Genomic DNA, 26,154 nt, shown 5'->3' with positions numbered 1-26,154 from the left:
GGAATCTTCGTCTACTCATTCCCGGATTCCTTAATGGAACAGTCCTCCACTCATTCCGTTTGTTTCCTGCCGTGCCCTTCGTTCCTCCTCGAGTTAGGTTAGGTTCCTAACCTTATCCACTCAAGTCTGTAATCTTGGCAACCGGTGAAAATGTAATCTTCCTGACCGTTTTGTGACATCCATGAAGCCTGAAAACAAGAGTCAATCAGCAATGGATTCCACATGGTGCTGACTCCAACGGGCGGATTGTTGTAATTGATGGACAAAACAATAGACAAAGGGTTACAACAGTAGTAGGGTCTCTCGTGGGTTGCCGTTAGTTAGTCCATTACCTACCTCCTATGTCCATTGCTTCCACCGATAGGATTCCTCTATATCCCTTTTGTCTTCTTTGTCTATGGCTATGTAATGTCAACAATCAGCCCAATCAGGTTTGGTTGGGTCACTTTTCCGGCGATTGGCTAAACTTGGCAATAGCGTGGCGCAGTCACAGAATTTCAGAGCGGGTGAGGACTGAAAAAGAGAGAAAAAATTGACCGGAGAGATATAAATCGAGTTAAGAGACGGTGGACCGCGCTCGGCCACGCCCTTTTTGCAGAGATGATAGCCGTTATCTGCCGGCGGGGGAGGGGGGGAGTGGACCCAGGGACTCTCTCATCCGACGATCTGCTTGGCTAAGTGCAATGTTATTGTTATTCGGTTACTACCCTCTTTTTAACAATTTTAGCTCAACAAGCCCCTCCCATTTCGCCTTCATCTCGGTTCCCGTTGATGCCAGGATTGTCTTCTTTGGTATTACGCTTAGTAAAATTTGTACATCTACTCAATATTTATTCTTTCTTCGTTGTTATCTTTTTGTTTTGTCGTACTTCTCTATTGCTTTTTATGCAGTTCTCTTTAAATATCCGATCGTCCACGGGAAAGTGAAAATTGAACTATTTTCTCTCACGTGTAAAGGAGTACTTCGGGAAAATTTTAGTCTGTAACCATCCAAAAATATCTAGCCAAACCAACATTTTAATTGTTTGAAGTTTGCGAAGCAAAAAATTATCTTATTTTAGGAAATACGAACTATTTTCGACTAGTGGACAAGGTTAGGACCAAAAAAAATACAAAAAAAAAAAAAAAACACACACATCTACCCTCTCCTCAAAATCTTGCGCAGAAAACGATTCGCAAAACGGGACAATGAAATGGAAATAACACTAAATATACAAATGGCGTTATTCGCACTTTTGCCATGTAAACAATGTTGCTTGTAAACACGTAAGTATATCTTGTTTAGGAGATGATTTTCGGACTTCCCCTTGCGATTCGTTTCCCTCGTTAGATTTTGCAAAGAAGTAATACGTGTTGTGTCCTTTAAATACGTATCTTATCTAGAAGCTCATTATGTAAGACCTATTCCTACCACATCTGAACATTGTCTCTTTTGAAAAGCAAACCTTTGGATGTTGTTTTGGGTTATTTCAGGGTTTACTTAGCTAGGGCAATTTTTACCTAAAAATCTTAACTTCCGGTCAACATCTAACAGGCAATCAAAGTTTGTCCAATCGTCAGATTATAACGCATAATTTTAAGCTTTTCCAAAGCACAAAATTCACTTCATCGCTTGTACCTTTTTCTTTGGAATACTCGAGAACACTTTTTGATGAAGATTCAAGCACCAATTTGTTGAAAAAATTCCCTCCTCAAGAACTTTTGCTCCCTAAATCGAAGTTCCGTCTTCGTGTGAACGATCAAAAGAGGGGTATCGATAAGGGCCTTTTTTGGCCCCCTCCTAGAATCTGAAAATTTATGCGGGTTTTCCAAGTTGACTCAATGTAGTTTACGGAAATAATCATGATTTAGCCCATAGGCCACTGAATACGTGTTGAACGGTTGCCTAAACATGGGTCTGCAGGCGTATTTTAGAGAAAATTCGTGTTTTTCTTTCACTCCGAGGCTTTTTTGATACCGAGCGCATCGTCTAACTAAAATGAGCTTTTGATGTGTTATCAAGGAGGTTTTAGGACACATTTTAAGCCTGGTTTGGTTTTAGTTAGATGATGCGCTCATCGTTAAAAAAACTTTTTACAAAAATCGACGTTCAAGAGACATCCGAAAAAATCATAGGGAACACGTCTCTCAAACTGTATGCACGCTACGTATATTATCGAGGTCAGTTATCAAGCCTTGTTAGACTCAAACAAGGAGATTTTCTTTAATTGTAGCAAAAAAAAAACCCTAAAGACGTAATTCCCTAAGATTTTTGCGGATATCCCTTAAACGTCGATTTTTGTAAAAAGTTCTTTTTAACGATGAGCGCATCATCTAACTAAAACCGAACCAGGCTTAAAATGTGTCCTAAGGCTTCCTTGATAGCATATCAAAAGCTCGTTTTAGTTAGACGATGCGCTCGGTGTCAAAGAAGCCTCGGAGTGAAAGAAAAACACGAATTTTCGCTAAAATACGCCTGCAGACCTATGTTTAGGCAACCGTTTAACACGTATCCAGTGGCCTATGGGCTGAATCATGATTATTTCCGTAAACTACATTGAGTCAACTTGGAAAACCCGCATAAATTTTCAGATTCTAGGAGGGGGCCAAAAAAAGCCCTTATCAATACCCCTCCTGTGTTGATTTTTTTTTTTTTTTTTTTTTTTTTTTTTTTTTTTTTTTTTGTTATAAATACAGCTATTGCTACAATTGATGGACCTGATACAAACTTTTTCTGCAGCAAAAATAGGGGTTGTTTCTATCAGTCAATGTCTAAAAAATTACGATGAGCGTATTGGCAAAGTTTGAAATGCACACCTAACTTCACAATCTGTGTAGATAAGAAATTTGCGGTTTTGTTTCGCGCTTCCAAAACGATACTACAGCACAGGTGAACATTTCGTTAGAGGGGTCGTCCCATTCAACCCTTTCGCAATAGACTGATTTAATGACTACGTCATTCGATACAATATGGAACTTTTGATTCAAACCATAACAAACGAACATAACCCCATGTACGATTTTTTTATGAGTTAAGTGTGTTAATTTATCAAAATTTTATAGTCATTGACCGGTCCAAAATCAATTAAAAACACATTTAACACGAGAACTTTTGATTGTAAGAAACGCTTGGACGCATTTTACCACCATGGCTCGAAGGGCGCGAATCAGAAACAATGTTCCGTGTTGGTTAACACTTGAACCGAGCTCGGTTCAAGTGTTAACCAACCCTCGCAAGGGTTCGATATTATATCGAATGACGCAATCTATAGCAATACCCAGCCGATACTTCCGCGCGCATATAGCGGGAGCACATGGTCAACCAAAGCGGATCATCATCGACGCAAAAGAAACGTGAATGTAAATACGCTGGGTTGTTAACAAATGGTTAAAATCTCGTTCAGGCCCATGTGTTTAGTGTTGGCCATGTTGAATATTGTGTAGTATCTTTGTGCATAGAGGTTGGATAGAACGATACCTCTAACGAAATGTACACCTGTGCAGTAGTATCGTTTTTGAAGCGAGGAGCTCATAAAAATGCAAATTTCTTGCACAGATTGTGAGGTTTCGGAGTGCATTTCAAACTTTGTCAATGCGTTCATCGTGATTCATGAGACATTTACTACCAAAAGTTTGCAACAGACCAATTGATAATATAACTATTTTAAAGTCAGAAAATGCGTATCTCCGATGAAGACGTCATAAGGCTGCTATCGTGTTTTATTTTTTTAAACAAGGAAAATCACCCGATAATTTCTCTAAAAATTCCTGTAAATTAAAATAAAGTCAGTTATTCTGAAAAAAAAAATCACGAAAAATTGCAACGAAACATCTTGAGTATAGCTTTCCTCAAAAAAAATAAAACGTGCCTGGTTGAAGAATTTTAAACGTTTCGATCGAGATAAGCATTTTTTGCATTTAGCCATCAATAGATCAAGTCATTCTTTGCATATGAAGGAAAAAATAACTCACGATTGCGTACGTAAAGAACAATAATTTATTGCTTGAAGAGAAAATACATAGAAATATACAATTATTATACAAAAAATAAAACACAGGGACGGATTATTATCCGTCCGTGTAAACGTAGATTGCAGACAGAAGCTGGAATATTTTTATGCTTACGAAGTACCACAGTATTTTTAATGGTAATTTTGGCCGAAAAAAAACAAGGTCACGGCACTAGCTGCACAGTTTTAGCTCTTGAATTAGCAACCAAAGAATTCATTTGCTCTCATAATTTTATTGGCATTATGATAAAGGAGTGAAATGAGAAATCATTTCCCGTGATTAATTTTTTCGCTTCCTTAATTAATTATCAGAATGTTTTCCTGCCTTTCAAGTTAAATTGAGATCAAAATCAGATAATGTGTTTCCTGTGGAGTCAAAAAAAATGTCCTTACTTTTGTTTTTATTTATTCCCAATGTTCTAAATGACAAAAAATTTCCGAAACACAGCTAGAACGTTTTTAAAAAACGTTTGTACACGTTTCTGATGTGTTAGGATACTTTAAGAATTATTGTTTTATTTAGCTGTCTCTAAAATGCACTCAAAATATGTACCTAATTGGAAGCATGTCAGTAGAAAAGTCAGAGTGTCAAGGGAGGATCACGTTTGGAATGAAAGGATGCGTGAAATTATGGGTGTTGAAAACAACACAGTGCATGACATTTTCACAAAACAGCTTGTCTGGTATGGGCATGAGCAAAGGATGCCAGATGATAGGTTGCCTAAGAAGGTTCCGAATTGGGCCCCCCACCCCCTAGCAGAAAACGTAGAGGACGTCCTGCCAAAATGTGGATTGATGAAATAAGATAGGAAATTAGGAGATGCGATTTGCCGGAGGGGCTCGGGCAGGATCGCTATCAGTGGCAATTGGGTGTCGGAAGGCGCACAGAGGCGCTGTAAGGCGACATGTTAGTTAGTAGCATGTCAATAGAAACATTTTGAAAATATCTCCTAGATTGCAGATGTTACGAAAGAATGAGATAGACGACCATACTCGCGCAATACTCTTCAAACTCCAACGTCGCGAAATTGCCGCGCGCCGTAACTGAAGGTGCGCCTTGTGAGTGTAAAGTGACAAAGCTATAGCAATGACGAACGGCTTGATTTGACATTAGCTTGAAATATATACATCCATCCACAATTTTTTGCAACGAGCTCATTTTCGAGTCTTACAGGGTGGAATTCACTATCAGCTCAACTACAACAGACATTGCCTGATTTCGTCTCATGTCTTATTACGAGTGACAGAGAACTGAGCAACATTTTTATTTGATACTAAGCGCACCATGCATATGAAGCGCGCTTTATTGTGATCGCCGAGAGTTCAGCCACTATAGATATGCGTTTCGAGTTCCGTTGCTCACTGGGTATTTTTAAAACCGTTTTTGTGGCGGGGAGATTTTTTAATTTTTGCATCGTGATAAATGATTATTGAGCGCATTTAGATTCCTGGTAAATGTTTTTTTTAATCAATGTCGTTACTGAAAGAACCCATTGGATATTTTTCTGTGCCTATAGAGTTCTTTAATTTTTACCTATTTATTAATTTGCTTCGAGCAAATCGCGATTCAAAAGAACCTCCGTTACATCTGGAAGCCACGAAACCTTGTACGTTTTATATTCAAGTTTTTGATTGGTTATTATTGTGCGCAACGGATCCTGCCACTGCTTCCGTATAATTCGTATGAGTCGTATATAAGCTCCGCCATGGATGAGTTTCGTGCATTGTCAAATAGACTTCGCTAACAGAAGCAAAAGCTCCGTAAGAACCAATGTGAACATTTTTCTTTCCGGGGTCGGTCAATCTTCGTACTTATTGAAACCTGATTTGAGCAACCTACAATTATAAAATTGGGAAGAAACAAAAAATGTAAAGCAACCCCACAGTATACTTCTCCGGAATAACAGTAAACAAGTGTAAGAAAAATCTCTTTTAATTCCTGAAACGTCTGTTTCCGTTATCACTCGGCCTTTGCAGAACGTCGACATGCCGCAGACGTGAACAGTGCTCATTGACTCAGCTTCGCTTCGATGACATAAAAATGGCGGTGGCTTTCGCTTCTGTTGACGTAGTACATATATTCTATGACATTATAAACCACCATGCAACGACCACCATGAGCAACATTCAAGTTAAGCCAAAGGAATTTGGTTTCTACGGTTTCGCATGGAACTCCTAATAACGCGCGTTCAGACAGCTCGGCAAGCCGCTCAACGAGCCGCATTTCAAACATGTAATTGTTCCCCCGGAATTCCGCACGAAGCTAGCGCTGATTTTATTGTTGATCTTGTAAAGCTCGACATGCCATCTGAACTTCTGAACGCGTCGCCGCAGTTTTCGGCTGCGTATCATTTCCGCCCACTTTCCTCGATTTAATCATTCCTCCCACTTTTCAATTTAGTTTCATATTTAGGTAAGCCGTTCGGCAACACGGAGAGCAGAAAAACAAAAATACTTCTCTGACTGCATTATGCGTTGAGACTTCGACATTAGAGTCCCTTTATACCCAGAGTTAAGACAACTCACTTTTGGTTGGGCCAGGGTTGGGCTGAAAGTGGCCTAAAAAAAAATCCAAATCTGATTGGTTCTCGCGTTCACAGAGGCCGAAACGAGTGCACCAAGATGGCGGTACCTCGAATGTGAACAAGAATAATGAAAATCTTACCTAATTTTGGTTTATCAAGAGTAAATTGTTATTTCCATCGGTCCAAAATGAAAATAGAATAAGAAATTATTCACAAACCAATCTCATTTTCTTATTAATTGATCAATTTGTTGACGTTGTTGTTTTTGTGTGACAGATATCGCAGGATTCCTGATCCTTATCCCTCAATATCGTTCGTTTGGGTGCACTCGTTTAGGCCTCCATGGCCAGCCAAGGCCGGCTGCCAGTCAGCTGATAACCGAGTTGTCTTAACTCAGGGTATAAAGGGACTCTATTCGACATCTAGCATTATCTCAATAAGTATTATATAGCTAACTCATTATCCGCGATTTCAATACACATTCTTTGCAGAATCTGCCATACAGCAGTGTATGTTTCTTGACTCTTGGAAGGTAAAAAAAAAAGTGGCGACACGCACGTACAATCCATTGCTCCATACATGGAGTGTGTATTTCTGAACATAGTATCTAGGCGCGTAGTACTTAAATTTTCCATTTGATAAAACTTTCTCATTATACTTTGTTGACAATTCCACCCTCCTCCTTTGGTTTACGGACAGTAGGTCCACAAGAAAAAGGGCTACAAATACAAAAAAAGGGGCTACCTTTTTTGGTCTACAGTCAAAATATCCACATGAAAATGCCTATTAAAATAGTGTCTAAAATATGTCTGCGGTATTAAAATGTCTTTAGTTTGACTGCCTACTCCAAAAATGTCAAAGTACGTATTCATATCGTCTGTTAAGAATCGCATTTGAAAGTGTATCCCCAAAGACAGGACGAGGCTGTGGATGCTGCAGAAGAATCGCATTTGAAAGTGTATCCCCAAAGACAGGACGAGGCTGTGGATGCTGCAGAAGCTGATGCGTAAAAATTGTGAGTCACATTTCGCGAATAATTGACCCTATAAATATCAACATGTATATTTTAAATATATTTTATTTATTTTTTATTTTATAAATATATTTTATATATTTTTAGTGGCCAACATAAATATTTTGACATTTTCTAAGTGGGCAAACAAACAGTTTACATTTTAATAGCATAGACATATTTGACTGTAGACATAATTTCAGTAGGCATTTTAATGTAGACGTTTTGACTGTAGACTAAAAAAGGGAGCCCTTTTTTTTGTAGCCCTTTTTTGTAGCCCTTTTTTTGTAGCCCTTTTTTCTGTAGACGTACTGTTTGCATACCCCTCCTTTGTTGGATGCACCGCACTCCAAAATACCTTATAAGCACGATATATTGTCTATAATCTGTGATTTGCTCTCCAGTATCCAAGCCGCTTTTGACACAGCAATAATGTGCGAAAATAAAAGTGGGCGGCAATGATTATCCGGAAAAAAGGTGAAAAATTGAAAAATGGACGAAAATTATACGCACCGCATTCTTCCAAATTTAATTCGGAATTTTTAACGGATTATTTGAAAATTTGTGTCCAGTTATAAAACTTGGATACCCTGATTTTACGAGGATATTATTTAAGGCGCATGTGCCTCTTTAGACAACTTAGAAGAGAAGCATAAAACTGAATGTGAGAATATACATATCGACGGCGAGTCCGCAACCATACGTATCTCGTTTGCGGTGTTTGAATATCTCCGCCTCTATATTATTTTTTTTAAGAAGAACGAATTGACATCATTCTTTGAAGTTTTAGCAGAATTTTCTTCGCACAGAGAAGAAAAATCACTGCAGTTATAAAGAATTTTCGTTGAGTAGTTTTCCTTTTAAAAAATAAAGTATGACAGGAAGTCTGCGACGTCGTAAACCGAGATACGTGGTTGTGGACTTACACCGTCGATATACATATTCACGGCTACTCACGGCGCGCACTTTTAACACTGAGTGTCGGAATTTCCTGCCTGTTTTATTAGTATATGTATTCTTCATAATCTGAGGCACATTTCAGAGAGTTTCAAGGTGATATGTTTTTAAGATTTTTGTGATAAACTAAAACGTTCAATGAAATTTTGCATGAATATGACATGTGTCACATCAGTATGCCCGCGTTTCATATAGGTAGTATCACGAGAATTAGACATGCGTATCATTAGCATGACATGTGTCACATGAGTATGACATGTATCACATCAGTACGCCATGTGTCCATCAGCGTAATATGTGCCGCCTAAGCATAATCTGTGTCACATCAGCTCACTGCGTCAGTGGTTCCGGCGTCTTGATCGGTCGGGATCTAGAATTCGACAGATGCACCAATCCGAGACCACACTTCTCGAGCTGTTGGTGTTGGCTCCTGACTGCAAACCTAGTGACGTGCACCGGAATCGGAACGACAATTTTGCAGCCGTTGTTGGGTGGATTTCCGCCCGAGGAGCCACCGGTGGATCCTAGGCCCGCTTTCACCCGCTTCCACTTCGCCCGCCGATTTTGGAACCAGATTTTAACCTGTGAACATGCAAAACCGAGGAATAAGTCTGGGGTCATAACTGAACAATCTTAAAGACAAGTCACTAAATAATAGCACTACAACTTTGGTGTAATCGAGGGCAACCCGAGACAAAGGACAAAGCTATGGAGAAAGCGATCGACGAGGAAGACAAAAGGAAAATGGAACGATCTCATTGGTGGCAGGTTTACGTACATATTGTGCTTTCGATTTTACTTACCGTACCCTCGGTCCATGCAGCGGAGCTTCTCCTAGTTCGGTTTGGCTCGGAGGCTCAGTTGTATGAACCTGGAATACTGTCACATGAACCAAAAAGCATGACCGGTATGCAGCATCGAACTAATGGTTCATTTGGACATATTTATGCTAAAAGGAACTATGTGCAAGTGGAAAGATGAGGTCTGCTCGTGGAAGCTGGATAAGAAACAAATGTAAACGTGGATATACGTCCTTTTGAGAAAATGGAAAAGCGGGATTTTCGATTAAATCAGAAGGAACTGAACGCTAACCCGTGAGCCGTGCATGGACATTATTATGCGACAAGCGCCTTGTGGACAGGGCTTATGAGTTAAAAGAGTCCCGCCACCCATCTCCTCGTCCCGCCCGGTCCCGATCGTTGCTGTTGACGTCACTGGCGTTTTTAAAGTCCCGTTTATTCTTATGGCCCTCAACTGACGAGCACATCCCATCTTTCTTTTTGCACATAGTTCCATTTAGCATAAATACGTTCATTTGTTCGAACTTCATTCTCGCCGTGGCTCCTCTCAGGAATCCTATACCGCGGGGTTTCATGGAGAAAATTGTTCGGATTTTGCGAAAGGACTGAGTGACATTCCTGCCTTATTTTCAATTTAACTTCTTACGCTAAGAAATAGCTCAAAATTGTTCCTGAGACATCGGAATTTTCAAAATCGTCTATTGGAAGCTCTCGAAGCTGAAGAAATATTGATACCTAACATGATAGTGGCATCCGTCGACATTGGCGTAATCGGAACACCTGTTGGTGACATTATAATGACATTCGGTGATGCTTTTGTTACATATAAGAAATTTTTGTTTAACAAAATTGCCTTCAGCGCGCGATTGAGTGTCAACTGCTCTTTCTCAGATTAACGTCAGCTCGAGTCGGCGCAAGACGCTCTAAAAGACTCTACTCCACGTTCAAACAGGAGGTTTCAAAAGGGCTTACCGACTACACGAAATGGCATTGTTGGTCAATTAGAGAGCATGGGCGGAAATATGGGGGGGAGGGGGGAGACCCCCCACAATTTTACACCCGAAGGGGTTTTGGAAGCAAAATTTGGAAGCAACATTTTTGGAAGCAAAAATGTCAATAAGGATCCAAGCTACAAATTGGTTTTGAGGTAAAATGCGTAAGGAATATATTGAATATGAGCATAATCCTAATATAATCGATCAAAGAAGTCAGAAGATGAAAATTCCTCGCTAAGAGAGCAGCTTCCTCCGGTTGAGGAACGAATTTAATTCCATATAGTTTGCCATTGAGAATTGCCTAAAATTGCTCTCGAGACGTTCCAATTTTCAAAAAATTTCAGGGGGAGGCCCCCCCGGATCCCCCTCAGCCAAAGTTCTATATCATCCTGTGCTCCCCCCCCCCCACAAAAAATTCCTAGTTCCGCCCATGTTACAGAGCTAAAAAGTCATCAATTGGCCCTTTTGAAGCTACCGGCCTTGCAGTGGTGATTCGTGAATCGTCCTCAAGGGATATTTTTTCATTTGATGCTATAAACTAAAGCATCGATTATCTAGGTATACCTACCCTGGTATTCGATATTTATCGATAGGTTTAATTGGGAGATTAATCGAAACATGGCAAAGCACAACAAGTCGATATGCAACGGGGTCATGGAACTCACGAACCCATACCCCATACCCGAAGGATGAGCTCCCACTTTCCCTTTCACAAACTTCTTCAATGAAAAATAATTTGAAAGGAAGTCTTCTCATACATAAATGATTTTACAAATTCCGTTGTATATTTTTACAATCTCCTTAAGTCATTTTGATTTCGATTTGATTGAGTCGCGCGTACCGCATTGTTGCATATCGACGGTGAAACTACCAAACCACGTATCTCGTTTGCGGTGTTTAAAAATCTACGCTCGCATTTTATTTTTTTGAAGTAGACCAGATCAATATCATTCCTTGAAATTTTCACCGAATTTTCTCCGCACAAAGAGGAAAAATCACAGATATTTTCAAGACTGGTCGTTAAGTAGTTTTTCATTTAAAAAATAAAGTATGACAGGAAGTCTGCGACGTCGCAAACCGAGATACGTGGTTTGGTAGTTTCACCGTCGATATGCAGTCTATTGTGATAATACTTCACACGAATATTACATCGTATGCATCTGTCTGACTTTATAAGAATCCACGAAATCGGTGAAAGGGATTCTATTAGATTTTAATTCACTCATCCAACACGAAATTGGGCAAATAATACGATCACACATGAGTGGTCACTAGAAGATCAAAAATCTTCGAAGGAAGTGACACGGGCTGCCTTTTTAGAGGTTGCCAAGTTGTTTCTCACGCCTTTGTGATAAATCAACAAAATGTGTTGATCGAGGCTAGCAAGATACTTCTTTTTAGGCTTTGTCGGCGCCTGCTGATGACATGCAGTCATGTTTCAATGAACTACAAGAAACTAGAGTCCCTTTATACTGAGAGTAAAGACAATGTGAATCCATTTCTGATTGGTTCCCTTATTTTACGCCTTCACAGTGTCACACATAGGAATAAAGATTACAGTTTCACCAATTGCAAAGATAATAAACTTTGGACCGGGATATTGGGGCCACGGCAAGGAACAAATGGAATGAGAGCCCTGGTAAAAATAGCAAATGTTAGGCCAGTGAATTTTCCACTGAGGTCAGTGCAATTTGCTCTGAGGTCAGTTCAGTTTTCTCTGACGAAAGTATTAAGGCACTTACCCAAGAAGTCAGCACCGAGGTAAGAGGCACTGACTTGATAGGAATCACTTAGGTCAGTGATCATTTCACTGAGGTAAGTGGCACTTGAGGTCGTGAGACGGACTTACGTAAGTGTTCGGTTTACTGAAGTAGGGACTAACGTCGGGAGAAAGACTTACCTAAGTGCAGCACCACTTACCTCAGAGACTTCTCTGAGGTGAGCGGGACTGAGGTCAGGACTTGGTTCAGAGGGTAAGCCTCTGACATCAGTCTTGATCGAACCGCACTCACTCTCAAAAAGTAGAAATGGCTTCCCCTTCCCCCACCCTATTTTATTTTCGTGGGGGAATATTTCCCTGGGATATGGGGACCACAAACTTTATCTTACAGAAAGGCATATTTTTTAGGAGGGGAGATTTTCTAAGAGGGAAGGAAAACTTGTTTAGGTAGCCACACTCTTGAATAGTTATTTGTTTTACCTTCTTCGTTTATGATGGCACTTAAATAATTAAAGCACGAAAAAAATGAGATCAGTAAAAATATTATCACCGCTATATGTATTTAGATGTATTTATTTAGGTATTACTATCAGTTTAACTAAAGAGTTTTTTTTTATAAAAAAAAAATTAAAATTTGGTTTTAATTTGTTTTCAGTTTTAACTCTTTTTGAAATGTTTTAGTCTTAATTTTTTTTTAAATTTTCCTAATTTCTTTTTAATTCTTTTCCAACTTTTTTACTCCTTTACTTTCAATTTTTTTATCTGCTAATTTATAATTTTTGTATCATTTCAACTTTAATTATTTTTTTTTACATCCTTAGCAAATTCCATCCATTTGATCCATTATGAATTTTAATGCGGTCCATTTTGTTTGTTTTTTTTTTTTCAAAGAAACATAACGTATAAAACTTCACTTACATGTTGATTGATTAAAAAAGAATAATAAAAAATTGAGAGCGGATTCAAATTCAAAGACAAAATCATCATTTGCTGGCAAAATTACTCCAATGGGGGCGCTGAAATGGCACAATTACGCCCCTAACACTTATACGTGCAGGTAGTGTAGTGGTTCGGTCGCTAGGTCGATCCCCGAAGTTAAGCTACGTCGGGCGTGGTTAGTGCTTAGATTGGAGACCGGACGGGAACGAGCGTTGTCCACTGAAGATTGTGATAATTACTTGTGATTGAAAACTTACAGCAGCCCTCCCTGGTCGTCAAATAGTGAATTTACGTACCTGGCGTAGCGGTAATTAATTAAAGTTTTGCCTTTACAGAATTTCTAGGAGTTTCCACTTCGCTTACTTCCGAGGCACTAGGTCAGTGCCACTTACATCGAGGCACTTGCCTTTGGAACAGACCTAACACTGACGTAGCAGATCAGCGCCCGGCAGCATTGACATCAGTGTTTAGGTCTGTTCCAAAGGCAAGTGCTACTGATCTGAGCACTTGCCATTTTTACCCGGAAGAGGGAACGGAGATAGGAATTCGGGAGTGGGTTGATCAAAGATTACAAAAAACGTCCAATTTGTGTAATCTTATTCATTCCCGTTTGTGACATGAATAAGCCGCGTTGAATTAACTCTCTCTATAAAGGGACTCTACAAGAAACCGTCACTTTTTTCCATGTATGATGATTTATTTTTGAGTTGAAGGTTGAATGTAAAATTGGACAAGGTCTGAACTTGGAGAAAAGTCACATATTTTCGTCTCGAAATCTTACGTAGAAATCGAGTAACGCAACGAGAGTAATGAGAATCAACTACTGAACGAGCTATTATGTTTGCCTTTTATCCAATGTCAACAATGAGAAATTATTATACCTTGTTTTAAAGTTGATTTCCAAACTTCACGTTACGTGATTTATTTTTCTTGTGACGCTTTGAAGATGTTTCTTTCCGTATTTTCTGAAAGGAAAAATGGATTCGTACCCGTTGAATCCTTATCTTATTGCAGAACTGTAAATCCCATTTGAACTTGCACTATTTTGATCAGATTACTTTAATCCTATACGTTCAAAATTGTTTTTGAAAGACCAAATTCTTGTGAAAGGGAATAAATAGTATATTTCGCAAAGTATCCCAGTCAGCACCGCAATATTTTTAAAACATTTTTAAAACATTTTTGACATTATTTTGTAATTATTTTTAAAACATTGTCAAAATATTAACAAAATTGCTACATGTTAACTCCATGTACATATTTTAAAAATATTTTCAAGGAAAATTTTAAAAATATTTTCGAAAATTTAAAATATTTCAAGGAAAATTTTAAAAATATTTTCAAGGAAAATTTTAAAAATATTTTCAAGGAAAATTTAAAATATTTCAAGGAAAATTTTAAAAATATTTTCAAAATATTTTATCGAAAATATTTTACCGGAATGTTTACCTATTTGTATACCATGCGCGCTCTATCAATGGTTATTGACACTATTCCCTTCTGTATACTCAGCGCGCTCTGTCAAGTAGATGTGGAAGTACAGGCAAAGTTCGTCATTTTCATAGTACTGCAATTTTATTACATTTGAAACATGAAATACACAAGTACTGAACATTTTAAACCACTTACCTGAATTCCTGCGACGTTTAGGAGCGTAAAACACCCGGACGCCCTCGTGCGGACTGGAACCTGGGCCGCGGGTTTGGTAGCCGAGCACTCTAGCCACTGAGCCACAGAGAGCTCATGGTGGGCCGGGTTAAAATCACGCCTGTTATAGCATGCGTTGCGTCAGTGCGCGGCTCGTTCCTGTTATTTGTTTTTTTCGATCTCACGTAATAGGTACTTACATTAAATTTACACTAATGTAAATAACACCTCATAATAACTGAAAATAAGGACTTGAAAATATTTTTAAAAAATATTTTTAAAATAATTTCAAAAATATTGTTTGTAAATATTTTTTAAAAAATACTTTAAAAATATTTTCAAAACTTTTTTATTAATATTTTAAAAATGTTTACAGACGGTAACCTTTGAAAAAATATTTAGTTTGTAAGTTTTGGTCTATTACTTTGAAATTTTACAATATGGGGGGGAGGGGTTGTTTTCTCCCCAAGGCCCCCCGAAAATCAAGTTTTGCCAGCTTCTTTTTATATTGTAAATGCGGCTTAAAAATTACTATTCAAGGATGCAGTTACCTTACTTTCGCAGTGATAAAAATAGATGGTAGATTTTACCATACTTTGACACAGTGATACCTACAAGTATGATAATAAACACCAGACTCTATGGGAGCATTTACCATATTGTGGTAAGTATCACCAGAGTTCTGGTGAATACCACCATAATTCTACTTATTTTTACCAAATAGTATCCCTGAGTAAAAAATCAAGTAGACTTATCGTTGATGTTACCATACTTTTTTTGCAAGGGATTTGTTCTTCCAATTCTTCATAATGTAGCACGTTACTTTTACTCACAAAATAAAATCGATCACGTTTTGGCAACATTGAATCAAAAGTTATCAGTAAAAACTCAAAATCGAAGTACAACCGCCCAATGATCAGACCCAAATTGTATCCATTGGACTCACCCGACTCACCCTCGCTCTTCCTTCCCCACCACTCTCATAGAATCCTAGACTCCTGACCCGTGCTATTTATAGCTATCATTTCCAGGCTTGCATCAGGATCGGAGGCGTGTCTTAGGAGGCCGATTCACCAACCACCCCTCACATCGAGTCGCAGTGTTGCAAAACTTAAAATAATATATGTCCCATTTTAATAAGGGTTGTTGAATAATCCTGCGCCAATCGGCAACGTTATCAGTTTGTGACCACAGTTGCGATCGACAGTAGAGAAAACAATATCCGTCACGTAAACCACCACTCTTAAAGTGCTATTGTGAGTTGCAGGTTGCCTTATTGGATTTGGAAGGAGACACTATCTCTCGCTCTTTGAATGTCACTCTCAGAGACACGTGATAATAACTCCGCTTTATAGGGCGAGCTTAAATTACGAGAAAGGTAATATCAATTTTTAAAACTACAACTTCTATAAATCGTTCTTCTGGGACGACGTCAAAATTAGAGACGGAGGATGAAAAACTACAAGGGATTTTGAGGAGGCTACGTCTAGTCTATTAGAATGCTTTGGAGAGCGCATTTATTTCCCTTTCAGAACTGCCTATAAAGATCGATTCTGACTTCTCGTTTTCAAACTGGACGTCATGAAATAGAGTAGATCCACAATCAGAGATTTTTTTTTTCCTATCAAAATTGGTTCTCTTTTTAGAAAGATCTTGTCAGAAGTCAGATGTTGTTAGGGACATCCATTGGAAAAGAATGTGTTAGAACTGTGCCTCGTTAAAAATTGTTTTGCATATACGGTGGGATTTACCAGAGTTTGGGTGTTATTTACCATACTGTCTACTTGATTTTTTACACAGTGAAGCTGCAGCATAGTTACCAATATACCGGTATGGTAAATAACACGATACGGCTGACACTATGCGACACAGTGCCAGTGTGGCGTTCCCGACTGACTAGTATGGTAATTTCAAGCATCCAGATGCTGCGACAAACCTTGTAGATTCTAAAATCCACTCATCTTATATTATTAAATGCTTTTGATGAAAGTCGTGGATATTTTACTTACATCTTACTTTTAGAAATTCCGTTACATACACAATCAATGGCAGTTAAAGACAGTTTCAACGAGAAATAGCAGATAATTGCTTCACTGATTTCAAGTAAATGATACCAAAACCATACTTGTTATTCGCGTTAAGGTATCATTTACAGACTAAATCAGATCCACGGAAAATTTAATTGCATATAATAAATAGATAGTTCAAAATATACCCACAAAAAGACACTACATGAAAATCCAATCGCACGGTTCACGGTGGGGCAGAAGCTGCCAAATTTTGCTTAAAGTTACAGTTAAACATCAATCCCACGCACATTTGTCTCTTCATCTGAGTATGTTGAGCTTCGAAAATTTTAACAAGAATATAGATATACCTACGAACGAAGTATTCAAAAATCACTTCTAGTCGATTATTTTCAAATTACTTCCGCACTTTTATGTTTTCGAAATGACTTTACACAGAACCGATATTCACTGGATTGCAGAACAACTTTGCGAAGGTTTTCAAATTTTCAGGATTCCTTCACTTTGCAAGCCAGATTCATTGTAGCAACTCCTAACCTCCAGAAATTGGTCGATACGAATAACGAAAAAATCTCAGAAAATGTATGTGGCAGATCAATATAGATAGATTCGAAGAGAAGACGGTAGCTTTAGGGACAATTCGAACACAAATTTGGGCAAATTACGCGTGGATTCACATGGATTAATATGGATCAATAAAACACAGCCACGGACTCCGACCCTCAACGTGATAAATTTATAACTGACAAACAGACAAACGAAAAATGGCGGACCACAGACCGCAGCGCAGTCAAGCGGGAGCTCTCACCACGCTGACTATACCAGTATGGTAAATTTAACCTACCAACACCATGACCAGTCGCATACAGATGCCTACAGATATCAAACGCAAGTGTTACCATGTTATTCCATACTTTTAACTCATCGTATGGTAAAAAATACCCAGCTGATGGTGAGAAATACCTAAACGATGGACAGACACACCTAACTGATATTTACAATCCGGGTATGGTAATTTTTATATCGAGTATGATTCTCACTTTCATCTAGATGCTTAAATCGACCATTATTTGGCTTTTTATCACCATATTTTTTTTTACTATACCATTATGGTCAATCCCACTTCCATTTCATCAATAAAAATTGTATAATATTCAGCGGAGGGTAAAAATAAAATATATACCAGCCTTTATGAAAACCTAACGCGACAGCTCCCCTTGGCATATTGTTGATTTAAATTTGATACCTATAGGTAAATTTGATTTTACTTCGATTCATTTCTTTGCTTCAACCAGGTGACAATCCGACAGCAAGGCACATCTTCAAGCTCTCCCCTTCGACAGGGCGATCTGTGACTCCGGAGAGTGTCATCCCTTTGTCCTCCTCGGGAAGTCAATTCCGAATTCCGCGTTCTCTCTTTTTAATCCTGCGGTTGGTTTTTTCCTCAAACGACGAATAATGATAATAGCCCTCTATTATTGACTCCCGAATTGACTCCGTGCGAGATGGATCCAAGGGGTGTGCGAGTTGGGGTAGAGGGCAGTTAAAGGAGTGACAAATTGCGGATGGTTTGTTTGCGTTACGGGTTGCGGGGTTATCGGGCGGATCCGGCCATAGGTGGACCGAAGCGATGCAGGGGGAGGAGCGCTTCTTCATTCATCAAAATTGATAGTGCTACGCTCGTTCAAAGGAGCATTTTCAGAGAGTTTGTCGTAAGCAGCGCTATAGATTAATAACTGGGTTTGAGCGCGACTGAGCTCTAATTGTTGTTGATCCCACTACTGATTTTGATTCGTTTTATCACGGTTTTATACCGCCTGTAAAGCTGTAAATCAGAAACTATGTAATAATTTGTTTGTTTTATTTTTCAATGATTAACATATCTCATAAAATTCTACACATGCGCTAATGGAAACGTTCAGAAGGCCGCATTTATGCTAAAAGGAGCGAAAGACGGTTGGAAAAGAGGGAGTGTGCGCTTCACTTAAGGGCCGTAAGAATTAATGGGAATTATAAAGCGCCAGTGACGTCAGCGTCGACGACGGGGACGAGGATCTAAACGTCGGAAGTCGTTAACGTATGAGCCGTGTGCACAACGCTTGTTACTAGTCCATTGCCTACACCAAAAAAACCCTGCATTTTTTTTATTAATATAGATTCCGCTTTCAGGGATCATTGTTGGTGGCACCACCATCCATTGGTATCTGGAAGGGGCCACACTCTGAGACCCCCGACTGGAGCAAGATGGCGGCCGTTAAAATCCGCCATTTTGGTTTCTTCCTTTGATAGATTCGATTTTTATCAATTTAAAAAAAAAAAAAAAAAAAAAAATTATTTCCAGGAGAACAATTTTACTTCTTATCAATTTTCCTGTTAGACTGAAATTTTTTTTCTAAATTGAGAAATACTAGATTTTTTTCAAAGTGGAGATTTTAAAGTCAAATAACTTTTTGACAGGCAAGAAAATGGATATTTTGCACTGTCTGATGGAGCCGTAGAATTTTCTGACCTTTAATTTGATACCAATACCTACCATTTTTGTGCGATGATAAATAAGCTCATGAGAGCAATTTAAGTGTTGCGCGCCGTGCGCCGCGGGACCCGTTTTGGCGCCCTAAACGGCTGACGCGACCCTTCAATGCGCAGTGTTTCGGTTGCTGTTTGATCGAGTTCAATCTGTTTTTTTTTTTATATATATCGACGGTGAAAGTCGGCAATCACATAACTCGGTTTGCGACGTCGCAGACTTCCTGTCATACTTTATTTTTTAAACGGAAAACTACTCAACGGTAATTCTTTAAAACGGCCGTGATTTTTCTTCTATGTGCGAGGAAAATTCTGCAAAAACTTCAAGGAATCATGTCCATTTGTTCTCCTTTAAAAAAATAACATAGTTGCGGAGATTTTCAGACACCGCAAACGAGTTATGTGATTGCCGACTTGCACCGTCGATATATAGGCAAGTATACCCATGGGGAATCTTTGAATGTTTGAAGGGATATGATTTTGATCTGATATGATTTTGATTTTTGAATTTGATGATCTTTTTTGATTATGAAATGGACGTATGTTTATGCTAAAAGGAACTGGAGACGGGTGAAAAAGAAGGTGAGTGTTCGTTAGTTGACGGCGCGGCCGTAAGAGCCGTAAGAATGAATGGGAATTACAAAGCGCTAGTGACATCAGCGGCGACGACGGGGACGAGGAGTGTTGAGGAGAGTTGACATCATTTAACTCATGAGCCCTGTCCACAACACTTGTTGTAACATGCCCACGGCTCATGAGTTAGCGTATTTTGGAGCTTAGTTCCTTTTGATTTAATCTCACTTCTCATTTTTTTCATGTTCCCAAAAGGAATCACGTCCACTTTTACATTGTTTTTTATGCAACTTGCACGAGCGCACCCCATCTTTCCCTATACTTCCTTTTAGCATAAATGCGTCTATATTAATATCAGTGTCAAGAATTGAATTTTATTTATGCCAGCATTCTCTCAATTGAATCCAAGAGAATGAAAACAACCAATTCAGAAACTTAAAAATGTCCAAATTTTACACATAATACTTAATCGAACCGAGTTTATCAGAAAGGAACCAAGGCACATCAGCTAATGCCAAGTTTAACTGGGCAATTAAATTTTTTACGAGAGAACGTTTGTTCGGATTTCTTTGAAAATGTTATGGAATTTGCTTCGTACCATGGAGAATTTTCACTGAAATTTGCACGAAAATCCGCACAACCGTTTTCATGTAAAAAATTAAATTGCCCAATTAAATTTGGCAATAGCTGAGGTGGATTGGTTCCTTTCTGTTTAACGCGGTCCAATTTTCACTATGCATAATTATGTTGAACCTATTGATACAAAAAGGAGCTATGGGCACAGGTTTTGCATGGAACATAGTTCCTTCTAGCATATATACATCCTCGAGTTAGGTATCCATTATAAGCAGCTTTCCTAGCGCTCTTCCGCGCTCCGCAACACCAGCCGCCAAAGTCCCACCTATCCTCCAACAGCCGAAGGGCTATAATTTTTACTATCACTTCGAATATCACTGATTGATGAAATCAAGATGCAAGAAATCATGATATGCATTTTCATGGTGGATGACGTCAACGGCTATGTGCCTACAAGTATATCCGATGAGCAAGATTTCCGTTAGTGTATATGAGATGGAAACTTAGCGTTTGAACAGATCTTCTTATTAGTTGCTAGTGTATTAATTGGACGTATTTCTATCAAACGGAACTAAGCGTCATAGGGGAAAGAGGGGAGAGGGGGGCTTGGATTGGCGGGTGTTGCGGAACGCGATGCTCGTTCCGTCCTATACTCGCAATGATTTTAATGCTTTTCCATAGCGCTTAGTTCCGTTTGACAGAACGCGCTATCCGGGATTCTGAAAGCCTTAAAAGGAACTCAAATTGGCAATTAGTTCCGTTTAACAGATATACGTCCAGTTTAAACTATCAAAACACGATTTTAAGACTGGCGCAACTGATCCATTCTTTTCATCTCAGCTAGTTTTTCTACTCGGTGTTAGCATCTTCTGAAATTCTGCGTAAGTTCTATAATCAACCACTGGACAAAAGTTAAAACCTAGTTTCAGGAGACGTGTTTTTCCATAATAATTTTACGTTGTCCACTTTTCATGCGTCCATTATTGGAAATTTCCATGGTCGTCGCACATTAGGGGGAAACTTAGCGCTTTTAGAATTGTTTAAAACACGTGAAGCAAGGTGATAAACGCCGCGAGGGTTGGCAACAACTCTCTCTCTCTCTCCCCCTCCCTCTCTCCCTCCTCTCCCTCTCCCTCTCTCCCCCTCTCCCTCCCCCCCTCTCTCTTTCTCTCTCTCACTCTCTCTCCCCCTCCATCTCCCTTGCCTAGCGTTACTGCTTTTTTTTCTTCTTCTTTTTTCTTAAAATATTTACTACTACTATCTCTTTCTTCTTTCTTCTTTCTTTTTTTTTTTTTTCTTTCTTTCTTTTTTTTTTTTCTTTTCTGTTATAAGGATCTCCATGAGACTCAGCGGCTTCATTCATGAAAGTACCTGCGTTTCCGTGTACCTACTGCAAGCTCCCTTTTTCCGCAGATGATAAATTTAACAAATAATGTTTCAAACTTGTTAAAGACGATGTAACGGTTTCTCGATCAAGCCGCTAATTGACATGTTGATGGGGAACTTGGGGGAGGTTCTGAGACGTGCCCCCGTGACACTTCTTAGAGTTGGTTCTTTCGCACCTCAAGGGAAGCGTTTTGGACATGTTTTATGGGGAGCGCGGCAATTTTGTCATGATAGTTTCCTGGCTGATCGAGCGAAGTCACTCTACTTAGCTGGTAATTACCCGCTTATTGCTTCGCTGCCCATGTTGCCAAGTATTACGACTTATTCAACACGACGGATGTTATTGGACTGCCTCGAGAATCGAGGGCAAAATAGAAACACATAAAACGCCATCGCATCGCCGTGAGTCGTAAACCCAATTAAAGGACTCTTGTATCCAAAGCTCAATTTCAGTCCACAGCGTAGGTACAAGAATTTTTTCACAAACTGATTGCGGTGGACGCACGGGTCGTAAGACAGTATGATGGAGTTTTTTTCCAACGTCCGTTAAAAATTCAGCATAAGCTAACACGTAACTATAGTGTTGCTCCAAACAGCATATCTCTTTGAGGGAAAACTATGTGCTCGAATGAGCTTTTTCCCTCTGTATTGAGATTTTCAGCTTTATGCTGAATTTTTAACTCAAGTTGGCAAAATACTCCAACATACTTCAGAAGTTTTTTATCCCTCTATCAATATAATCAATATTGCTTGTTGTAATTCCCGTTTCAACGCAGTTTAGGCGCAGATGTAGCCTCAGAAGCCTCTTTTTTTCTTCAGGAAGTTAGTGGATTTTTTCCATCTCATACTTAAAACAAAACATCTCATTTGGTCTTGTAAAAATGGTTTTCCATTTTTAAAGGTCTGGGGGGGGGGGGGGGTAGTGGAGCGCTTCTTACCACTTCTCATGACAGAAATTGTTAAAAAGTGGGGTTTTACGGGGTTACAATCCTGAAAGTTTTCTGGGGGTGGCCCTCCGGACCCCCACTGCACTCCCCCCCCCCCCCAGGTGGGAGGTTTGTCCCCCCTGGAACATTATCCTGCACACGCCACTGGTAGTTCCTGATTAGAAAATGGAGTCCAATATAATGTGGCACTCAAAATCGCAACAGTGGGAGTCCGGAGGCGTGATGGCGTAAACGGTGGTAGCGGAGACGGCGCGGCGGCAGATGGCAGTCATATGGGTACATATCCGTCGATTACACGCCGCCGCAAATGACTTCTATTTCACACCGCCCTGCCGCGCCGCTCAGCGTCAAGGGACGAGGTTTTAGGGAGGAATTAATTAGAAAATAAAAGAGAAAAAAGCCCGCTGCCCTGGCGAAGGATCGATTTCAGGGCTTAATTCCTCTTAATGGTCCTTCGTCCCGCCGCGCCGCAGCCGCGCGACTTCCGCGATCAGCGCGCGCGTGATTTATTTTTTCGGCTTCCTCCGCTTTAGCCTCGTATTCTAATTAACTTAGGTTCCTCCCGGACGTTGCCACATTTGTTCCATTTGTCATTCCTCAAAAAGTCCATCTTTCAAAGTAGCATTTTTCAACGGAAAAATCGGTACATATTGCAATTTTATCGGTGATAAAGTCGCTAGGGTCATCAAAATCTGAGCGATTATCCTCGATCTTATCGCGAGAAAATTGCGATTTTATCGCCAGGCAATTTATCGCGATATTTTCTGAATAAAAATCGCGATAAATGGCGATTCAATCCCGATTATATCGACGAAAATTGATGGCGATTTTATTGAACCAAAAATTGCGATTTGTAGCGATTTAATCGCCATATATCGCAATTTTTATTCCAATAATATCTCGATATATTGCCACCGATAAAATCGTGATAGTAACCAACCGATAAAATCGCTATCTATCGCGATCACTGCCACTTGGGTCCAGTAAGTCATCATGTGAAATGGCAAACTCTCCTATATCAGTACGATATCATCACAATGTCACACTGATTTTCCTAGCTAACAGATATCAACATGCTCGTTATTGTGTTGATATCATGTTAAGCCAGCATGATATCATACTAATTCGACATGCTATTATGCTGATTCGCCATCGCATCCTGTTGCTCGGCGTAGTCAAGAGTAGGTGCGCATGCATGAATGCATAGATCAGATGATTTGAAACGGGAGAGAGATGAATTATAAATATTGGCGCAACCAGTGGCGAGAAAAAGAGTCTCAGTCCAGTGAGGATAATTGGACGTATCTCTGTCAAACGGAACTAAGCGCCAATTTGAGTTCCTTTTGAGGAATTTTGAATCCCGGATAGCGCGTTCTGTCAAACGGAACTAAGCGCCGTAGAAAAGCATTGCGAGTAGGTATAGGACGGAACGAGCAGGACATCCGTTACCGCCGCCAATCCAAGCCCCCCCCCCCCCCTCTACCTTCCTCCCCTATGGCGCTTAGTTCCGTTTGATAGAAATACGTCCAATTGTTCCTTGGGGTGAGTGTGTTCAATTGGGTTAGAAAATTATATTTTGAGATTTTGTTGGGAATCTGTCACTCGTGACCTATTGAGGGAGTTTTGAGTATAGCTTTATAAATTTCGTGAATGACCGACGGAAATTTGGCAACTCGTGGGCGATATTTATCAACGCTGCGTAATGAGACCCGCCTTTTGGCGCAAGGGAGCCAAAATGTTTCGAGGAGTTCCCGACCAGGGTGCTAAAACCGCCCTTGTTTTATGAGATTATGTGTCGCCGAATTAAATTTTAAACAATGTTTCGATTCGATTATCAAACGAATTGCCACCGAGAAGAGGCTGAGGTGTCCAGATTAATGATTTCGGTTGTCGCGGCCGCGGGTGCCTAATTCGTTTAGCGTGCATGAATAATTGAATAGAGCTTGTGCACAACAAGGAAAAATGGCGTATGAGTACCTACCTACTTGAATGTTGGCAAATATCAATTATTTAAAAAAAAAGTACCAGACTAGGTCAACAGTTAAAATAAAATTTAAAAATATTAAAAACTCACTAGTCAGAGAAAATTCGAAACTATCCGACGCGCGTTTCGACCCGTTGGAACATCATCAGGGGCGCGACTGGTATGATCTCCATACATCTTCAGAATTTCTTTCTTTAAACTTTCTGATGAATTTAAGAAACAGCAACACATCGCTATCCAGGTGCACACCTTTCGTCACTTTGAACTTTTCTTGCTTTGAATGCATGTTTATGATCAATTATTTTAAAAAAGTACCAGACTAGGTAATTTAAGTCATAACCTCTCTCTATATGCTTGTCACTTGAAACCAACAAAGAGAAGCAGGTTCTTGAGCCTTTTGAATTGGAGGAGATCCATGTGCACCCGTTTTCGCGCACGCACCGAATGTATCATTCTCCTCTGAGTTCTGGTTTCGCCATCGCCATCACGCATAGTTCCAAATAAAAGGGACCATAAATCTCCACGTTTCAGCATCCAGCCCAGGATCGTATTATTTTCTACTCGCTCGAAGCTGCAAAACACTCAGAAATTCCTTTTGAGCCCTAATCCGCCATACAAACCGAGCACCATTAAAAATCGGAGCGAAAATATTATCGAAGGGTGGGTCAGAGTCCCCGAGGTAACCCTGCCGCATCAATTAGCCTTAAAAGGCCGTGAAAAAAGTTGACACAGCTCCCTCCTTTTCACTAAAGCCTAAAAAAGGGTATATTTTAAATGACTCTTAAACTCAGGGTTGAGTGAGGGTTAAACGATTATCACGGTACAAGAAAATCTGAGAGATCGAAGGAATGTTCGGTGTAAGTACCTACAAATTCTACTCATGAATCGTATCACTGACTTTGTTGACTCATCTCTAAAACAATATTTGCACCATTAGTTTCTTGAAACACATAGGTGCTTTTATAGTTGAGCAAGTCTCGGTGACTCCTTTCCCGCGTGATGCAGTTGATGTATTCTGACTCACGTCAGTGCATGGTACTCACTGTAGAGAGGGCCCGCGATTATTATTAGATTTTTTTAAACGATATTTTTCAAAAAATCGTTTATGTCAGATCGATCTCTTGAGGTTAATTTAAAATCGGAATCGATTTTTCAAGCCGAAATTGAATTATTGAAAAAAATCGAAATTTGTTAAGTTTGTGTCACACAAGGCCTGGGTTATGTGAATCTGAGTTTCATTTCAAGTTCAGTTTTAGCAGTGATTGAGTTTTTGATGCTGAACTTGGGTTTTTAATCGTCTTAAAATCGAATCTCTTGGGCGGTCGTCCGGGTTGCCTTTGGCTTTGAGGTCGTCCTACCATACAAATCTTGGCAAGCCTTTCCCCATCCATCCTCTCAAAATGTTCCGACCACATTTTCCGGCGCATCTTGGTCCATTTGGCAATATCTTGAATTTGGCACTCTTCGCGAACTGACTCGTTGGTCTGCCTGTCTCGGAGCGTAAAGCCTGCTATTTTCCATAGTACGACTTTCATTTCTACGGTCCGAAAC

General features: G+C 39.6%; 1 protein-coding gene across 1 annotated transcript in view; it reads right to left on the bottom strand.

Annotated features, from left to right (window-relative positions):
• Window positions 1-2,671: 2,671 nt before the first annotated feature.
• The window catches only part of LOC109036007 (homeobox protein unplugged), a 35,034-nt gene continuing 11,551 nt past the window's right edge, over window positions 2,672-26,154 (bottom strand). The window contains exon 3 of the mRNA XM_072296757.1: window positions 2,672-9,065. Coding sequence (XP_072152858.1) covers window positions 8,814-9,065 — 252 coding nt within the window. The 3' untranslated portion in view covers window positions 2,672-8,813. The remainder of the gene's footprint in view (window positions 9,066-26,154) is intronic.

The sequence above is a fragment of the Bemisia tabaci genome, chromosome 2, assembly GCF_918797505.1.
Source record: "Bemisia tabaci chromosome 2, PGI_BMITA_v3".
In the NCBI taxonomy this organism is placed as follows: Eukaryota; Metazoa; Arthropoda; class Insecta; order Hemiptera; family Aleyrodidae; genus Bemisia; species Bemisia tabaci.
The sequence above is the reverse complement of the archived record's forward strand: the minus strand, read 5'-3'. Positions and strand labels throughout refer to the sequence as shown.